The 18,149-nt window shown below is 33.3% G+C and overlaps 1 protein-coding gene and 1 long non-coding RNA gene across 2 annotated transcripts in view; one reads left to right on the forward strand and one right to left on the reverse strand.

Moving 5' to 3' along the window:
* Positions 1-18,149, forward strand: part of LOC132739489 (trafficking protein particle complex subunit 12-like) — a 21,135-nt gene continuing 2,986 nt past the window's right edge. The window contains exons 1-10 of the mRNA XM_060727204.1: positions 1-90; positions 4,083-4,202; positions 7,795-8,937; positions 9,430-9,686; positions 10,098-10,214; positions 11,170-11,280; positions 12,080-12,218; positions 16,496-16,608; positions 17,220-17,292; positions 17,974-18,047. Coding sequence (XP_060583187.1) covers positions 4,100-4,202; positions 7,795-8,937; positions 9,430-9,686; positions 10,098-10,214; positions 11,170-11,280; positions 12,080-12,218; positions 16,496-16,608; positions 17,220-17,292; positions 17,974-18,047 — 2,130 coding nt within the window. The 5' untranslated portion in view covers positions 1-90; positions 4,083-4,099. The remainder of the gene's footprint in view (positions 91-4,082; positions 4,203-7,794; positions 8,938-9,429; positions 9,687-10,097; positions 10,215-11,169; positions 11,281-12,079; positions 12,219-16,495; positions 16,609-17,219; positions 17,293-17,973; positions 18,048-18,149) is intronic.
* Positions 2,575-3,318, reverse strand: LOC132739493 (uncharacterized). The gene is made up of 2 exons (XR_009627014.1): positions 3,224-3,318; positions 2,575-2,770 (listed from the first exon to the last, which is right to left on the reverse strand). It is a non-coding gene; the product is annotated as an uncharacterized LOC132739493 (long non-coding RNA).

Below are 18,149 nucleotides of genomic sequence, written 5' to 3' on the forward strand. Positions count from 1 at the left end.
TGAGAGACCCTTTTTTTGCGACAATCGTAAATTCAGCCAGTTACCTCCCCTTTTCAGATGTTTGACAGATGAACTTTCAGATCGTAAACGGTATAAATCGATATATTTGCCTGGAATATTTTACGTTAGCCATAGTAAAAAGTCAATGCATTTTCTTACTTAATTTAATAATTTTGTCTTGTCTGCCTGTATAGGAAACAAAAAAATGATTAAGAAATTCGTTTTCTGTTACTGCAAGGGAGATAACTAAAGAAAAATTGCAGCTAAATGAAATCACTAGATGTTGACAATACCATTATCATTGTCCCCACTTCAACCATTTTTGAACAACAAATAGACATGTCGTATTTTTGCTAGGTCGGACACATTTGTGCAACTTGACCGCAATCAATTTTCTACATGCAAAAACACAGTGACAGTTCCAAATATTGCCAGAGTTGTGAGAGTAACTGCCCGCACAAAATGGATAAAATACTTAAAAAGAAACAATGGTACCCACAACAGTTTAAGTGGGAACAATAATGTGATTGTCACTGTTAAGTGGGACTGGCAGATTACCTAATATGAAATTAGGCAAAGGCTATTACGCAGGGTTCTCAATAAGAGCCGGCCGCCGGCCGAAATGACCGTTTAAAAACACCTTTTGCCAAGGCCGGTTGAAATTTGTAAAATTTTCAATTAATACCAAAAACTGAGAACAGAATTTGACTGTCAAATACTGATGCTCCGCGATAATTGTTAATTTTTCAGTAGAAACTCAATAAATGATTGAATAAATCTGAAAACAGACTTTTATTAGCAAATAAATCTTAATTATACTTGCATAAAGTGAAACCGGAAGTCCAACTCCATTGCCGATTTTTCCAGCCTACTGCAATATTGCAATGAAAATACTTGCTAAAACTGGACACTATTCAAGGGTTTAAACTTTAAAAAACATTTGTTTGCTATAAAATCGATTATCGTAAAATCAATTGTTGATAGTTATCATTTATTTACACTGATAATACTAAAATACATTCATGTGTTGTCGAAAATAGATCTGATTTCGGATGTAACTTATTCGGACATGCAATTACGGATTGGGAAAAATTTCATAAAAGAAATGTTTTAAATAAAATATCTTTCTTTGACTGAACTTCATACACTGATATATACAATGCTTATTTATGTATGAGCAATTTTAATGCAAGTAATATAATATGAATAACAGGCTTGTTATCAAAGTTTTGATACCCTACTGGTCGGGGACCATCAACCAGACACTTTTTGAACACTTTTCCGTACAGATTTTATAATTTTTAACATAGAGACCTAAAAATTTGACACAGTTCAGCTAGGTTCTTCTCCTAACTAACAAACTAGTTTGTTTATTTCTGATTGCATTGACACTTATATCTGAGGCTTACAGGGAGGGTATCAAAATTACCTAAATTTTCTTCACTACAGTACCATGTGTCTTGACAGATATGTACATGACATGATTTTATTTGAAAGTTTGGGTGTTTTGATTTGTGATTTTCAACATGATAAACAATATTTCAGCAGCAAATGCTAAAGTTTTGGATTTTCTATTGTTTACTCGCAAATGATTATAGCTGGTATATGAGGTCATGCATTGCTTTCTTGACCCCAAAATTTCAATGTCAACATTTTTGAAATAGACATTGAAATATTACCATTTAAGGAGGTTGAAATAAAATTATTTACTTTAATTATAGAAGAAACATGCATTTATTGTTGATAAAAAAGTGACTGACAACCACTTTACAAAGAAAATACTAAATTTAGCATTTTATGGGCCGTTCAGGTTTGGTGGTTGTCCGGTTTTGGTGGTCCCCAACCAGTAGGTATAAAAATTTAGGGCAATATACTTTGATCAAAATGACTTATAATATATAATTTGTTGTTCAAATCAGGGACAAAGAAATATAAATCCAATGTTCCTACTCAAATCTTATACCAAATAACTGATACATTTTTAGTGAATTACATGTACTGAGATTTGTTGGCATAAATAGTAAAAGTTTGTTTTTGTGACATTTGCTCTGTTCCATGTCTGACAAATAAGTTTATAGAATTTATGAGTAACACATTTAGGTCCTGTCGATTTGGATCAACTGTAAAATTCCCTTATCTTACAATAAATTTATCTAAAATTTCATAAACTTGCAATATTAGATATATAATTTATGAGGATAAACAATGAAGAATATTAGTTTTTAATTTGAGCCTGATCCTTAAATTTTTGTGAACACTGGGCCTGTTTTGATTTTGTAAACATAAACTGCACATTGATGTATATATGTAGATGTGAAACTGTAAGCTCTATTGAAATCTTGTTAGTGCCATGTCTGCAGCTTGACAGGCAACACATAATTTGCTTATTTTTTATTATGCCCCGCCTCCTTTATCTTTCGGCGGGGGGGATATTATATAGAAATAGTCTCCGTCGGTCTGTCCGTCCGTCCTTCCGTCCGACATTTTTGTCCGGAGCATATCTCAAAAAGTATTTGAGGTATCAACTTGAAACTTCATAGGTGGATAGACCTCATTGAGGAGGAGTGCAGTGCAGAGTTATTGCCCTTTGTTATTTTTCAAAATTAATTTTTGTCCAGAGCATAACTCAAAAAGCCTTGAGATATCAACATGAAACTTCATAGGTGCATAGATCTCACCCAGGAGGTGTGCAGTGCACAAGAATGATAACTCTACCTTTCATAATTTTTGAGTTATTGCCCTTTGTTATTTTTCATACTTAATTTTTCACCTGAGTGGAGCATAACTCAAAAATTGTTTGAGATGTCAACATGAAATGTTATAGGTAGATAGATCTTATTGAGGAAGAATGCTGTGCGCAAGAATGGTAACTCTTTGCTATATAATTTTTGAGTTATTGCGCTTTGTTCTTTTTTCATATTATTTTGTCGGGAGCTTATCTCAAAAAGTATTTGAGGTATCAACTTGAAATTTCATAGGTGGATGGATCTCATTAAGGAGGAGTGCAGTGCACAAGAATGATAACTATACCCTGCATAATTTTTGAGTTATTGCCCTTTGTTATTTTTCAAAATTATTTTTTGTCCAGATCATAACTCAAAAAGCCTTTGAGATATTAACATGAAACTTCATAGGTGCATAGATCTCACTCAGGAGGTGTGCAGTGAACAAGAATGATTTTTGAGTTATTGCCCTTTGTTATTTTTCATACTTAATTTTTCACCTGAGTGGAGCATAACTCAAAAGTGTTTGAGATGTCAACATGAAATGTCATAGGTGGATAGATCTTATTGAGGAGGAATGCTGTGCACAAGAATGATAACTCTTCCCTATAAAATATTTGAGTTATTGCCCTTTGTTCTTTTTCATACTATTTTGTCCGGAGCTTATCTCAAAAAGTATTTGAGGTATCAACTTGAAACTTCATAGGTGGATAGATTTTACTGAGGAGGGGTGCAGCACACAAGAATGATAACCTACCCTGCATTATTTTTTCAGTTATTGCCCTTTGTTATTTTCAGCCATCAGTATTCATATAGGTTTCAAATCTGTAATCACTTCAGCCATCAGTTTTCATTACCAAAAGACCTCTTAAAATTGAATTATCTGCTCTACTACATATACATTCTTCCAATGAGCAAACACATTCGGCGGGGGATGGCCATGTTGACATGGCTCTTGTTTAATCATTTAATGCCAGGTGAGTATTCACATAATTGGCAAGTCATTTTAAAATGCCAAGCCTGTTCGATGAAAGCGTTTATCCCTAAAAAATGAAACACAATGATTGGCATCTGGCACATATGTGTAAAGTGCGCAATTGATACATAACCTGAAACACAAGCTTTTCTTCTGATTTTCAATCGTTAGAAGTAAACAGACTGATTATGAGTATTCAGTGGTGGCGGACTCTATTACACAAAATGTATCCTTCAAATTTTATTTGAAAACCATGCAATATACTGTCCTGACAATATGCTAATTACTGGTAACATTAAGTCATTGATTTATACTTAATTTAAATTTGTCCCAAAATATTGAGTCACATAGATTTCTAAAGAGAGATTGTATTGATATTTTAGGTAAACTATAAATAGAGATGACAGATCAAGTAGGTCCTCAGAATGTAACAGATATGCTGGAGGAAGAAACAGAGGAAGAGAAACAATTCCAAGAACTACAGACTCATCATCTCTCTACAGGTAAATATACTTATGTCCTCTATTTATAGCTTTCCTACATCTATTTTTAGCGTTCCTTCATCTATTTTTAGCTTAACTTTAGGAAATAATATGAAGAGTGATCTTGCTCCTCACAGCATGTTTGTCCAGTTTTTGTGACATCAAATATATTTTCATTCACACCAATTACCTGACTGCATGTATTTCATGAAAATAAGAGGAATCAAGTCTGATGATTTTCTGTACAAGGTTACTGGTACAAACATATTATTTTGTTTTTATTGGTATATTATTTGATGATACATGAAGTTTTTTTTCAATTCAATAGCATGTGTAAATGGCTGGCCCTTAAAAAAAAATCCTGCTGCTGCATTAACCCATTATTGTGAGTGTATTTGAGTTTATTTATACTTGCGAGGGGTTGCCCATATAGGTAAGTCCGCCAGAAGAGTATTAGTCATTTTCGATTTTAGTAGGATAGTGCAAGCTACAGATACAGAAAGATGCCCCAATTCCAGAAGTTTCTCCTGGTCCTTTAGTGTGCCAAGTGTTTAAGATCTCATACTTAAAGTCTCATCCAAAGGATTGTTTAGTTGGCTAGCTTTGAAATCAAATCCACAATGTCATTATCACAAGTCTAGGGCTCTAACTAATTTGTTTGGTTGGTCCCAAGACCATACTTAAAATGCTTTGACCTAGGAACTTCAAACTCGTTATGGAGATTTGTCATGACCAGTAGATGAAACCTTTTGTTTTTGGGGTCACTAGGTCAATGGCACATTGACTTTTTATATCAAAATGGTTTTGAACCAATTACTTAGCAAAGCATGAGCCCTTCACAGTAACATTGGTCTTGGAAAGTAGATGCTCTTTGCTTTTGGGGTTCACATCAAAACGGTTTTTGACAATAACCCTTGGACCCTTTCCACTCAACCTTCACAGGTGTTTTGGTCTTGGCCAAGAGATGACTCCAATTTATTTTGGGGGTCAAATGTCAAGGCTACATTGACCTTTTATATCAAAATGGTTTCCAACATAAGGGCCCATGGCCTCTAAGCTTCACGGATGAATTGGGCTTTGCCAGGAGATGAACACTATGAATTATGGGGTCAAGAGGTTAAAGGTGAAAAACACATTAACCCTGTATGTTAAAAACGGTTTCCGTACAATAACCCGACAACCCAAGCGCTTTTGATTTTGGTGGTCATCCCTTTTATATCAAAACGGTTTTTGACAATAACCCTTGGACCCTTTCCACTCAACCTTCACAGGTGTTTTGGTCTTGGCCAAGAGATGACTCCAATTTATTTTGGGGGTCAAATGTCAAGGCTACATTGACCTTTTATATCAAAATGGTTTCCAACATAAGGGCCCATGGCCTCTAAGCTTCACGGATGAATTGGGCTTTGCCAGGAGATGAACACTATGAATTATGGGGTCAAGAGGTTAAAGGTGAAAAACACATTAACCCTGTATGTTAAAAACGGTTTCCGTACAATAACCCGACAACCCAAGCGCTTTTGATTTTGGTGGTCATCCCTTTTATATCAAAATGGTTTTTGACCAATAACCCTTGGACCCTTAGCACTCAACCTACACAGGTGCTTTGGTCTTGGCCAAGAGATGACTCCAATTATTTTGGGGGTCAAATGTCAAGGCTACATTGACCTTTTATATCAAAATGGTTTCCAACCAATAACTCACAACATAAGGGCCCATGGCCTCTAAGCTTCACGGATGAATTGGGCTTTGCCAGGAGATGAACACTATGAATTATGGGGTCAAGAGGTTAAAGGTGAAAAACACATTAACCCTGTATGTTAAAAACGGTTTCCGTACAATAACCCGACAACCCAAGCGCTTTTGATTTTGGTGGTCATCCCTTTTATATCAAAACGGTTTTTGACCAATAACTCAACAACCCTTGGGCCCTTCGCACTCAAATTTCACAGGTGCTTTGGTCTTAGACAGTAGATGATCCCTTTTAAATTTGGGAGCATTGGGCCAAAGGTCAATATCACATTTACTTTGTTTGTTAAAATGGTTTCCGGCTAATAACCTGACAACATAATTATAGGCCGTTGGCCCTCAAACTCCACAGATGCATTGGTCTTGGCCAGAAGATGACAAAGTTCTATTGCTTTTGAGGTCACACTGGGTCAAAAGTCAGGGCCAACTGACATTGTTTATCAAGATGCTTTCTAACCAATAACCTAACAGATGACTAATTGGTTGGTTTTGGGGGCATACATGTCTTTCCTGTGAATGTCTAAATGTCAACTATAATCTTCTTTTTATAGATTCTGTTGGACGGCAGATTGTCTTTTTGTTCATATTTAATTTTTGTTCTTGGCAAAACTTTAAGGCTCAGAACTCAATAACCATAACTCTATTATGCATAATTTTGAAGTTTTTGCCCTTTGATAAATTGTAACATTTTATACTTAATTTTGTATTAGAACATTTCTCAAAATCTATTAGAAGTATGAAGTTGAAAGTTCACAGGAAGATAGATCTTATTGAGGAGAAGCTAGATGCTCTTTTGCAAAACGTTGGAGTTATTGCCCTTTGTAGTTTTCATACTTTATGTCATTAGGATACGGCTGTGTCAGCTTGAAACTTCATTGATTGATAAATTGCTTAGAGTTAAGAACATTTATATTTCTTTCAGATAATATTGGTTAATCTGTTTTCCAAGAATTTGAATTCATATATGAGAGGCTTAGAGGAAAGGTTTTGCAATGTTTATCAATATCTGATTATCTTGTCTAACAAATTTATATAAAGAAAGTTCTGTGACTACACAGCCTTGTTTATTCATAATATTGAATACTTTACAGAAGAATTTGAAAAAATAAAATCACAGTTATTTACTTCTATAAAAATCAAACATCATATGTTAATGAATTTTCATTGTCAGTAAAGTGGACATTAAAAAAATAAAAGTATGCCATTGCAAAAATCTTGAAAGTATAAAACATCGCAATCTTTTCACTCCCATTTATTTCCTCTTTAAAAAATCATAAACATGTACAAAATTAATAATGATAATAATAATAAAGTGCATGTATGTACATGCATTATTACTATCAGGTGTTTATTCCCTCTCTAAAAATCATACATATAATCATTAAAAAAACAACAACAAATACCCCCACCCCCCTCCCCACCAATAAAGTACATGAAGGTATCATTATTATAAGAGCAACGAATGCGTACCATGTATACATGTTAGTTTGACAAAGTTTAATGAAATAATATACATTCATTGATCCTATGTTTATGTGGTTTTTTTTCTGGATTTCTTTTTTAGCATATATAATTTTAATGTACAATTCAACAGCTGGCTTTTATCTTATTAACTTGTGTTTTCATATATTCCACTGTTTTGATGTACATTGATATTAACTGACTATTGGCTGATAAAATGATAAATTAACACAATAGATGATTGTGCTTTTATATACACTGTATTCATCACTTGGTTGTTATTCTGAGTTTGTTAAGACAAGAGAAATAGTATGAAGAAAGTATTAAAGAAACTAAGGAGAGTAAAAGGTAGTGAATTTATTTTTAATGATATTATTATTTTTCTCTTTTTCTATTTTATAAGGCATTGTTAGTGGTATGCGCCACTCGGCAACTACAGATACTCTGGACTCTGTTTACCTTGACCCTCCTGTATCTGAACAAGATGTGGACTTCCGACTTTCAACAGAGGAACTCAATATCAATACAATGGCGGAAACAGCAGAAACGAGGCCGACAGGCGAAGAATTGGGTGCAAAGCCAGAACCTGTAGAAGCAATAGTAAAAAAACAAACATTTAATGAAGAGGGTAATGTAAATGAAACTGTAGAGAAAATTGTTGATCCAGATTTAGGGGCTTCACATGATGTTGAAGTTGGTACAAGTGAGGGACAGGAGTTGGTAAATAAGAAACTAGATTCACCTCCGTCACTGAGTAAATATTTTGGAAAAGAAACATATACTGATGACCCTTTTGCAACCAATGTATTTGATACCCTTGGTGGTACTCAGACTGAAAATTCAAATGATAGTGATTATTTACAGTTCGCAGCTGAGGCTGGAAAAGACATTAGTGATATTGGTGATGAGATGACAAATCTAACACAGGATGATTCAAAAGATTTGCTAGACGAAACTACAGATGATACACCAGAAGAAGAAAATACTAATAACAATCATAGAAAAAGTGAAGAGTTAAATGTAGATTTTGATTTAGCCATCGATAAAGATGAGTCTGTTGAAACTCCAGTGGACATTGAAGAAAAAGAAAACTTTGAGTCATTTACAGCTTATGCTGCTGATACAGAAGCTTTGGATGCTCTTGGAATGTCCCCAGCCAATCCATCTTTTATGACAGAAAAGAATATTACTGATTACTTCCGACAGACAAGTCAAACAGATAGCATACATTCACTAGGTATTGGTCGTCAAGTGTCGATCTCGAGTGGACACTCTTCAAGTCTGGGTCAAGGAGTTATCACAGAAAATTTGGAGGAAGGATCAGATAATGGTATTACTCAGCCAGGGTCTATTCCAGCACATGTTGAAATGACCGAATCTTCTCTCCCAACACCAGATATGACACCTAGCACAGTGATGAATAGTGAAGCAGAGGCGAAGGGATCAGTGGAAAATACACCAGTTCATCAACCTGTGTTTCCTCCTTCAACTACATTGTCACCAGTAGATAGCCCTTTACATCAACCATTATTTAATAAAGCATCAGGTAAACTTATTGATACAATTTCTTTCCCTTCGCCCTGAAAGCTTATGACAATTATTTCATGCTAATGCAAGTATGCTAGAGCCTGCAAGCCAGATATCTGTCATACGATTTTCCGCCCTTTAGCACCAATTCCTCAGTATTTAAACTTAAACTTGAAAAATAGATAAAACTGCGACAATGATCTCCCTTGGTTTAATCTGAAAATTAAAATTTTGAGTGGAAGACCTGTTGAAAACTTTATAATTGCTTGTTTTAGATAAAAATGTCTTGACTTCATTATTTCAATACAAATCTCAGAAAATAAAGAAATAATTATTATCTCCCTTTATGTGTCAAGGACTGTTTATTGGGATAATTATCACTTTTATTGATATTTCCAGTTTGGTATGTTTTCCGTATCTTTTCAATCTGTATTATGTCAATTTTATATAAAAAAAATGTGATATCATTATTAATTTTTTAGAATACTAAGACTTTCCTTTATTTGAACAGAGCAAGAGCCTTCTTCTACCAGCACGCCGACCAGCCCTGAACATCTTGTTACAGCGTTCCAGAATTGTTCTCACTCCAGTGATGATTTATTTTCTATCGGTCTACATATGAGTGATTCAGACAGGCAACATGATGCTTGGTTACCATCAGAAGCTACGAAGAATATTCTTATCTCCATGACAACCCATGCACCAGGAACATACTTCCCAGATAAAGAGCTACTCTGCTCACCATCGTTAGTTATTGTAGATGCACAGGTAACTGTTTAATCTATTTTTAGCTTCACAAAATGAGGAATGATGGAGCTATTGTCATGACTCACTCAAGCAGTGATGGTTAACCTTTTTAGTTAAGTTTAAGCTTTTGGGCATTAACTAGTGAAGTTAAAAAACTATTTTGATAGCTGTGAAATGTATCAAGATAAAACTTGGAATTCTTCAGTATCATGACAAGATGAAGTTGTTAAGACAACTGGCATAATTCTGAAAGCAATATTTTTTAACTAAGAATTTTTAACACACTAGCATAAACACTGCATGTGGAGCTCTTTTTTCTAATTTCATTGGGAACCATAGGGCATTTTTGGTTCATTTCCTTATTACATATACATAACTATGGATAAATTTCTCCTTCAGCGTCACAATGATATATTATATAATTATTTACAGGGTGACCCTGTTAGAGATTTGGTATACAGGTACATGGGTGAACAAGAGGCATTAAAAAGACAGGTCCTAACAGCCAACAAGGTTACCCAGGATGCTGAGGGATTAAAAGTTCTCATGGTACTGTGTGAAATTCTTTTATTGTAGTTAAATGTCAGAAAGAAAGACCATTGAATGTTGATTTTTTTTTTTGGGAGAACGTTGAAAGATATCAATGGAGTCGTAAATCCTCTTTACAGGTTGATAGGACTAAAATAAATGTAAGATATTGACTATGTTAGAACTAATGATCTGTCTTTACATAGTGTTTTCCAAAATGTTTTCAAAAATCACACTGAAAATACATATAATATTTTAGCTCACCTGAGCACATTTAAGCTTGCCTGAGCACAAACTCCTTTGAGGTGAGCTTTTGATATGACAATGTGTACTTGGTTGTCCACAATTTCTGTAAAGAACATCTCTTCCTAAACCACAAGGTTGAGCCCATTTCACAGGAATGGTCTTTATGAACTGTACAAAATTTATAAAAATTGTGCACTTACTTTCAAAATTTGCCCTATCCCAATGGTCATTAAGTTTATATTAACTTATACAGTAAAATACATTTAAGTCTTCTTGAGTGAAACTACAATTTTCAGAGCTCAGATATTTAGCATGTAGCATTTCCTTGTGAACCTCTGCAAAAATTTTGCAAATTATACCCTGGGGTAAAAAAATGACCACCCCACGGGGATCACTTAGTTTACATAGACTTGAATAGAAACATGTCTTAAAAATCTTTTCCTATGAAATAACTTTACCTAGAGTATTTGGCATGGGGTGATATAACTTTACTTAGAGTATTTGGCATGTGGCATCACCTTGTAAGGATGTAGTTGTTCACCATAACAAGCATATTGTTATATGTTAAGCTAGAGTCAGTCAATCTAGAATCTTGAATTTCCACAGACATATTGACCATTACCTAGAATCTGCCTTGTACATCTGAAAAAAAATGTGAATATTGATCGCTGTACTTAAATCATACAATATACAGACTAAAAAGCTCATGTTATAACTTGATTGGTTTCAGTCAAATGGTTGTTACAGATCAGCTGTAGATTTGACAGGAAAGTTATTGGCGGATATAGGGCAGGCAGAACCTGGGGACACACCTACAGTACATACACCAGATACACTACAGGTTACTCATATAATAACCTTGATTACATGCTTTTTGGTGATTTATAGAAATAATTATCAGTGACATATAAAACTGATAATTTCACTGTTTTGAATTTAAACCCATTACGTTGTTTCAGTGAAATACCAGCGTGCACAGTACTGGAAACCAACTTAATGATGTGATGTCGTAAATGACCTCACGTTGTATTATTATTTGGCATGCTTTTCACCCTTAATCTACTGAATTTCTTAAATGGACTTGTCCTCTTCCACTTTTTGGAACTGTCAGTTATCAATTTTGAAGTTATCATGATGAAAATTTGAAGTTGGGCAGCCAAATGTACAGAGCTGCTCAGACTGACCAACTTCACATAAATTTTCATCTTGATATCCCCAAAATTGATAATGGGCAGTTCCAAAAATGTAAGTGGACTAATCCACATAATTCAGCAGGTTAAGGGTTCAAATAGTTTCTAAGTTATTTCTCTGTAAAAAAAGTAATGTTAAACTGTTATATGTACCTTTGTATAGACAGTTGTAATACAACATAAAATTAACTTTGGTATGAGACTGCTACAAAAAGTTATCCAACCACATTCAGTAAAATACAGGTACAAGTAATGCTATTTTGTAATACTTGCAACAAATAGTTTTAACATTTCATTGAAAATCATGTCAATTTACATGTAACATTTCATTGAAAATCATGTAAATTTACATGTGCATGTGATTGAAAATCACATGAATTTGGTTCAAATTCATGTTGATTTACTAGAAATAATAATTTTTTACATGGACAATTTATTTGCTGTTTTCAGCTATGGTACTGTCGATTTAGTCTGATGATGAAATTGCGTATGTACAGTGTATTAGAGTCGGAATTTGTGGCATTTAAAAACCTCGATTCACCGGATATATATTATGAATTCTACCCACAGCAGTTCCCTGGAAAAAGAGGTACATGTATAACAAAACTTGTAGATAGTACTTCAGATATTATTGTTACAGTAGATGTTTAAAAGTTTACTTGATAGAATAACATGTTTGAGCTTGTTTTCAGAGAATAGTGGGGATAACCTACTCGCCCATGCATGTGTGTGACACTGTCACACACATGCAACATTTTGTACAATTTAATTTAAAGAACCACTGAAGTTATTCTGTAGAAACTTCACCCATAAATTAATATTTAAGATAAGAAGAAAAAAAATAAATTGATAACTTAAACTTTACCCATGTCTTTTGAATTATTAAGTTAATACCATTAAATATAAGACCCATAACTCTGGCATGTATTTAAATTAATTGAATTATGATCCTTTGCAAAGTAAGAAAGTTAAGTAAGAAAATTCCTAGTGTAATATTTGCAGTGAAGTATTCATTTGAAAAATGTCTTGGGTGATTATAATTGATTAGTACTTGTCAAAGACCTATAATTCTTGTTACATTCTTTAATTTTGTAGTCTCTATTTTCAAATTTGGACTTAATATGCTTAAGCATGAAATGAACATTTTCAACACATATGCTTAGATATTGACCTGGTGATCTAAATATTATCATTTAGTTTGGCTATGGTTCTTAGGTTAGTAAGTCAGGGCTATTATGGCCCTCTTGCAGTCTGACTAATGTTCTGATCTACTTATTTCTTTTATGTATATCTGATGATGACCATATAAGTTTCACCTTCTTTATAATTCAGATTTCCTGAAAAGCTATTTTTAGCCATGCAATCAAATCAGTTTTTAGCTCGACTTTTTTTTTTTTGAAAAAAAAAGTAGAGGTATTGTTATAGTCAGGTCGGCGTTGCCGTTGCCGTTCCCGTCCGCAAACTTGTACCTGGATCATAACTTTTTTATTTCTTGGTGTATTGTCTTCATACTTGGCCACAACAACCCTTGGGACTAGACCTTTCAGTAATCCACACTAACCTTGACCTTCATCCATAAATGACCTTGACCTTCAAGGTTAAAAGTCCAATTTTTGCTTGTTCATGCTGTTATTGGCTGTAACTTTGATATTTTTGAATGGATTGTCTTCAAACTTGAACATAATAATCTTTAAGGATATCCCTTAAAAATAACCAGCCAGACCTTGACCTTCACTCATAAATGACCTTGACTTTGAAGGTCAAATTATTGAAATTTTCATTTTTTTGGCTTTTATTGGCTGTAACTTTGTTATTTTTGAATGGATTGTCTTGAAACTTGAACATAATAATCTTCAAAGATTACTGTTAAAAATATACCGAAAGACCTTGACCTTCACTCATTAATGACATTGTCTTTGAAGGTCAAATTATTGAAATTTTCATTGTTTTGGCGGTAACTGACTGTAACTTTGCTATTATTGAAGGGATCAACTTCATATTATAAGAGAACATTCTTAAGGACCAGACCTTGTTGTTTATCAAACCCAAATTTGCTTGGGCTCTTTAATGACCTTGACCTTGAAGGTTAAATTACTGAATTTTCTCAGATTTGTGCATGAAATGACCATAATTATATATTTATTGGTGTGTGTGTGTGTGTGTCTATATATATATATATATATTTACAACAACAACAACAACTAGAATTGCGTCATTGTTTCTATTTATAGAATTGCGTCATTGTTTCTATTTATAGAATTGGGTCATTGTTTCTATTTATAGAATTGTGTCATTCTTTCTATTTATAGAAATTGCATCATTCTTTCTATTTTTAGAAATTGTGTCATTGTTTCTATTTCTAGAAATTGCGTCATTGTTGCTATTTTTAGAAATTGCGTCATTGTTTCTATTTTTAGAAATTGTGTCATTTTTTCTATTTTTAGAAATTGCGTCACTTTTTTATTTTTAGAAATTATGTCATTTTTTTGTATTTTTAGAAATTGTGTCATTTTTTCTATTTTTAGAAATTGCGTCATGTTGCTATTTTAAGAAATTGCGTACTGTTGCTATTTTTAGAAATATGCTTAATGTTTCTATTCATATATATACAAAATATATAAAGAAAACTAATGTGACAAGACAGACCAACTAAATTTATAAAAAGGAAACGTTAGTAAATGTTCAAACCTTTCTATGTTTGCGTTTAGAAAAAGTAAAAAGTCGAGCGTTGCCCCCGCCCGGCGGTGGCTCTTGTTTCTATTTTTAGAAATTACGTCATTTTTTCTATTTTTAGAAATTGCATCATTGTTGCTATTTTTAGAAATTGTGTCATTTTTTCTATTTTTAGCTCACCTGTCACAAAGTAACAGGGTGAGCTTTTGTGAACGCTTTTCGTCCGGCGTACGTCCGTCGTCCGTCCGTAAACTTTTGCTTTAAATGACATCTCCTCATAAACCACTGAGCCAATTTCATCCAAACTTCACAGGAATAATCCTTTGGTGGTCACCTTTAAAAATTGTTCAAAGAATTTAATTCCATGCAGAACTCTGGTTGCCATGGCAACCGAAAGAAAAATCTTTAAATATCTTCTTTTAAACAACCCTAAGAGCTAGAGCTTAGATATTTGGCATGAAACATCTTCTAATGAGTGTCTACCAAGTTTGTTCAAATAAAAGCCCTGGGGTCAAAATTGGCCCCGCCCCAGGGGGTCATTGATTTTCCCTAAATGCATATAGTAAAAACTTAAAAAATCTTCTTTTAAAGAACCCAAAGAGCTAGAGCTAAGATATTTGGCATGAAACAACTTCTAGTGAATGTCTACCAATTTTGTTCAAATCAAAGCCCTGGGGTCAAAATTGGCCCTGCCCCAGGGGGTCATATATACAGGTGAGCAACCTCAGGGCCATCATGGCCCTCTTGTTAGAAATTATTGCGTCATTTTTTCTATTTTTAGAAATTGCATCATTCTTGCTATTTTTAGAAATTGCATCATTTTTTCTATTTTTAGAAATTGCTTCATTGTTACTATTTTTAGAAATTGCGTCCTTGCTATTTTTAGAAATTGCGTCATTTTTTTCTATTTTTAGAAATTGCATCATTTTTTCTATTTTTAGAAATTGCGTCATTGTTGCTATTTTTAGAAATTGCGTCATTGTTTCTATTTATAGAAATTGCGTCATTGTTGCTATTTTTAGAAATTGCGTCATTGTAGCTATTTTTAGAAATTGCGTCATTTTTTCTATTATTAGAAATTGCGTCATTGTTGCTATTTTTAGAAATTGCATAATTTTTGCTATTTTTAGAAATTGCGTCATTGTTGCTATTTTTAGAAATTGCGTCATTGTAGCTATTTTTAGAAATTGCGTCATTTTTTCTATTTTTAGAAATTGCGTCATTGTTGCTATTTTTAGAAATTGCATCATTGATGCTTTTTTTAGAAATTGCGTCATTGTTGCTATTTTTAGAAATTTTGTCATGTTGCTATTTTAAGAAATTGCGTCATGTTGCTATTTTAAGAAATTGCGTAATGTTGCTAATTTAGAAATTTGCTTAATGTTTCTATTCATATATATATACAAAATATTTAAACAAAACTTATGTGACAAGACAGACCAACTAAATTTATAAAAAGGCAACATTAAGATATGTTCAAACCTTTCTATGTTTGCGTTAAGAAAAAGTAAAAAGTCGAGCGTTGCCCCCGCCCGGCAGTGGCTCTTGTTACATAGGCATTAGAAGAAGTATCAAAATACAGTTATCCATGGAAGTTAAACAAATTGTTGACTTTTGTTAGAAAAAAAAATGTTTGAAGAATAACTTGAAATAATACAGAAAATTTTTAATGGGCAAGATTGTTTTGCCAGTTAACCTGTCATATAGACAACGCCATGTTTGTTCATGAAATCATGAAAATTACCTACTCAGTATTGGATTTCCCAGGGTTAAAATTAGAAACAACTTTGCTTTCAAAATTATGAAATCTCGTCTATGATTGGCTGTGTGAAAGTTCACCAGAAATGACCTTGTGGTCAGATCTAAAAGTGGAGCATTATTTAGAGCTGGTTTAAATCAGATTGGGCCGTCTTAGTTTTCTTCAATTTTTGTGAGGTAGACTTTGTGTTGAAGTGTTGTTCCCTCTAAAAGAATCAAAATATAAAACTAAAAAATCTAAATATACGTTAAACTCTTAGAAAAAGTTTTTTTGTAAAACCTATTCACTTATTATGGCTGTACATTTTGAAAAACTTTAATCAATGGATAAATATATTATGATAAATAAAAACTAAAAATGGAAGTTTTGGTGTTATGTTTCAAGGTAAATTCAGACAATAATTTCAATTATCGTTTGCTTTATTACTTTTACAGGATCTATGGTATCTTTTGGTATGAGACTTCTTCATGCAGAGTTACCCCACCACCTTGGCAGATCACAAGAAACGCTGGATAGATTTTACTATTTGATGGCAATTACTAAAAAGGTACCACTGAAAAACAAAATTTCCCATTTCACATTGTACTTTGTACATTGTAGTTTTGTAAGGTTAAACAGTGTAGACTCTAGGGAATAGTTGATATTTCTCTGTTCAACTTTATCACAAGTGTCTGTGAGTCTCCATATTTTAACCTTAAGGCAGAACTTTCATTTATCACAGTCTTCATTATGATGAACTATAAAAGTGCCTTTATTGTTGTCAAGTTTATTTAATGAATCTGTTAAGCATGCCTGAAACTTGTAAAGACACCAGTGAGCCTACTGGTGCCTAAAAACTTAATCCTTAACATGTAGGAGCTGAAAGTGATCAGCCTTTGCCACCAGTATAGAGTCAGGCCAGCCTGTACATCTGTGCAGTCTAACCAGGCTCTGTACTGTTGGTAGATATTGAAATCCCTTAAATACTTGAATGAACTGCATCAAATTCAAATTTGGGTAAATCTGTTACAAAATTCAGCTGGTTATGGGTTAATATTAACAGGAACATTTGGTGTCATACTGCATTTTACATGTATATCCACTACCTTGCAAACTGTTGTCTACACATATCTTGACACTTATATTTCAGGAATATAATTATTTATTATTTATCTTCAGATTATAAAGAACTTAGAAGAGGGTTTGGCTGAAGATGGAAGTGCTGTTACAATAAGCTCAGATAGTAGGAAAGGTATGTGTATTCTTATATAAAAGTGTGAAGATTTGTTAGTATAAGTTTAACAAGACAACAAACAAATCAAAAGACTTACATGTAACAAAAATTGTCTTTTATTAAAAATGAATCTTTTCAAGTTGCCAGTGTTTTTGAAGCACATTCTTATGCACATTTTCTAAATAAAGTATATTACCATTATATGTAACTTTTATATAAGAATAATAATCTCTTATAACCCTCACTGCAATAAATATCTTTAAATGGACTCACCAATATTTCAATTTGGACGAAACCACTCACGATTTTGAGGGAAAATTTTAAAATTATGTTCAGACTGAATAGCTAACAGTGCAGACAATGACACAGATGTGCCGGCTGATTTTGATCTGCAATGGTCGCATAGGTACAAGCAGGCTTAGAGTTAATATTATTAAAAAAAAAAACACACACATTAAAAAATAACAAACAAATACCATATAGCAGTGTGATCTGATGAAATTGTGCTTTCTTTCTATTTTAAGAAAGAAAAAGGTTATCAAATACAAAGATCAATCTTGAAATAATGCATATGAGATCTTTGTCCACCAGTAAAGCAGGAAAGTTGCCATATGACCTTTACAGATTAAAACCCAACCATCCAAAAAGACTTTCGATTTATATTTCTAAAAGGAATTCATGCAAGCCATATTTTTTCAGCATCACAAGAACTATGGGAGACGAGAGAAAAGAGGATCCTCTATTTGATAGCAAATGTTTTAATTTCATTAAGAGTAAGTTAATTTTCACTGTTTCTTTTTAGTTCACATGTACCGGAGGTTTCAGTTGAATTGTAAGAATAGAGGCAGATGGCTAGCATCTTTTGTCTGTTATGA

The sequence above is a fragment of the Ruditapes philippinarum genome, unplaced genomic scaffold (assembly GCF_026571515.1).
Source record: "Ruditapes philippinarum isolate M1 unplaced genomic scaffold, ASM2657151v2 ctg3000_1_1_1_1, whole genome shotgun sequence".
NCBI lineage: Eukaryota > Metazoa > Mollusca > Bivalvia > Venerida > Veneridae > Ruditapes > Ruditapes philippinarum.